This window comes from Sinocyclocheilus anshuiensis, unplaced genomic scaffold (genome assembly GCF_001515605.1).
Source record: "Sinocyclocheilus anshuiensis isolate Anshui unplaced genomic scaffold, SAMN03320099.WGS_v1.1 scaffold1269, whole genome shotgun sequence".
NCBI classification, from domain to species: Eukaryota; Metazoa; Chordata; class Actinopteri; order Cypriniformes; family Cyprinidae; genus Sinocyclocheilus; species Sinocyclocheilus anshuiensis.
In genome coordinates, this window is record NW_015549661.1 from 202,113 (window position 1) to 203,075 (window position 963).

General features: G+C 43.4%; 1 protein-coding gene across 1 annotated transcript in view; it reads right to left on the bottom strand.

Moving 5' to 3' along the window:
* rab3gap1 (RAB3 GTPase activating protein subunit 1) overlaps positions 1-963 on the bottom strand; it is a 33,472-nt gene that overhangs the window by 23,022 nt on the left and 9,487 nt on the right. The window contains exons 14-15 of the mRNA XM_016449564.1: positions 354-461; positions 93-265 (exon numbers count right to left, since the gene is read on the bottom strand). Of these exons, the coding sequence (XP_016305050.1) occupies positions 93-265; positions 354-461 (281 nt within the window). The remainder of the gene's footprint in view (positions 1-92; positions 266-353; positions 462-963) is intronic.

Below are 963 nucleotides of genomic sequence, written 5' to 3' on the forward strand. Positions count from 1 at the left end.
GTGTGTGTGTGAGTGACTGAGTGAGTGAGTGAGTGAGTGTGTGTGAGTGTGTGTGTGTGTGAGTGACCGAGTGAGTGAGTGGCGTCTCTCACCCGTAGATCAGGCAGTTGTTCTCCCAGCGGTAGCGCATCTCCAGCACAAACTCCTGCCACAGGTGAGCGACGGCTCTCACTCCTCCGTGATGGAAGTTCACCATACAGACACACAGGGCCAGACGGTACGTCAAACTGTCGCTCGGAGCCGACTTCAGCTGATTATAGAGATGCTGTTTACAGGAGAACACAGTCAGACGACCACAAACACCAGATCTGAATCATGACTGCATTTGATTCAGTGGCTGCTGGGAGACTCACGTAATCCTCCGACTCGCGGTCCGGCTCGGTCTTTCCTCCTGGGCTGTGCTGTGTGGATTTGACATCGCTTAAGTCTGTTTTATCCAGAGCTGCATCTGGGAACAGATACTGATGGACAAACACAGAGTTCAGAGATCTAACTCTGAGCCGTTATGACGCTGACTGAAAAGAGGAAAAACATTCAACGATCCAAACCATTTATTTTGCCATTTAAACCTCCAACCTGATGATTGTACATGAGCATTCACACATGCGCTTTAAAAAAAGATGATTTACGCAAACCTCATATTTCTGTCCGTGTCCTTCTTATGCACATACATGCATTGATTGTGTTCTTTTGCTGTTCATTACAGCGAAGCTGCTTTGTAACAATCTCAACTGTATAAAGCGCTATAGAAATAAAGGTGACTTTGACTATGATATGTGCATACTGGACACAGTAAAGAATATAAATATAAATACATACATATGCATATATATATATACATACTGCTGTTCAAAAAGAGCAAAATAAACTTCTTTAAAAAAATAATAAAAATCGTACTGATCCCAAACTTTGAAACGGCTGTGTGTGTGTGTGTGTGTGTGTGTGTGTGTGTGTATATATATA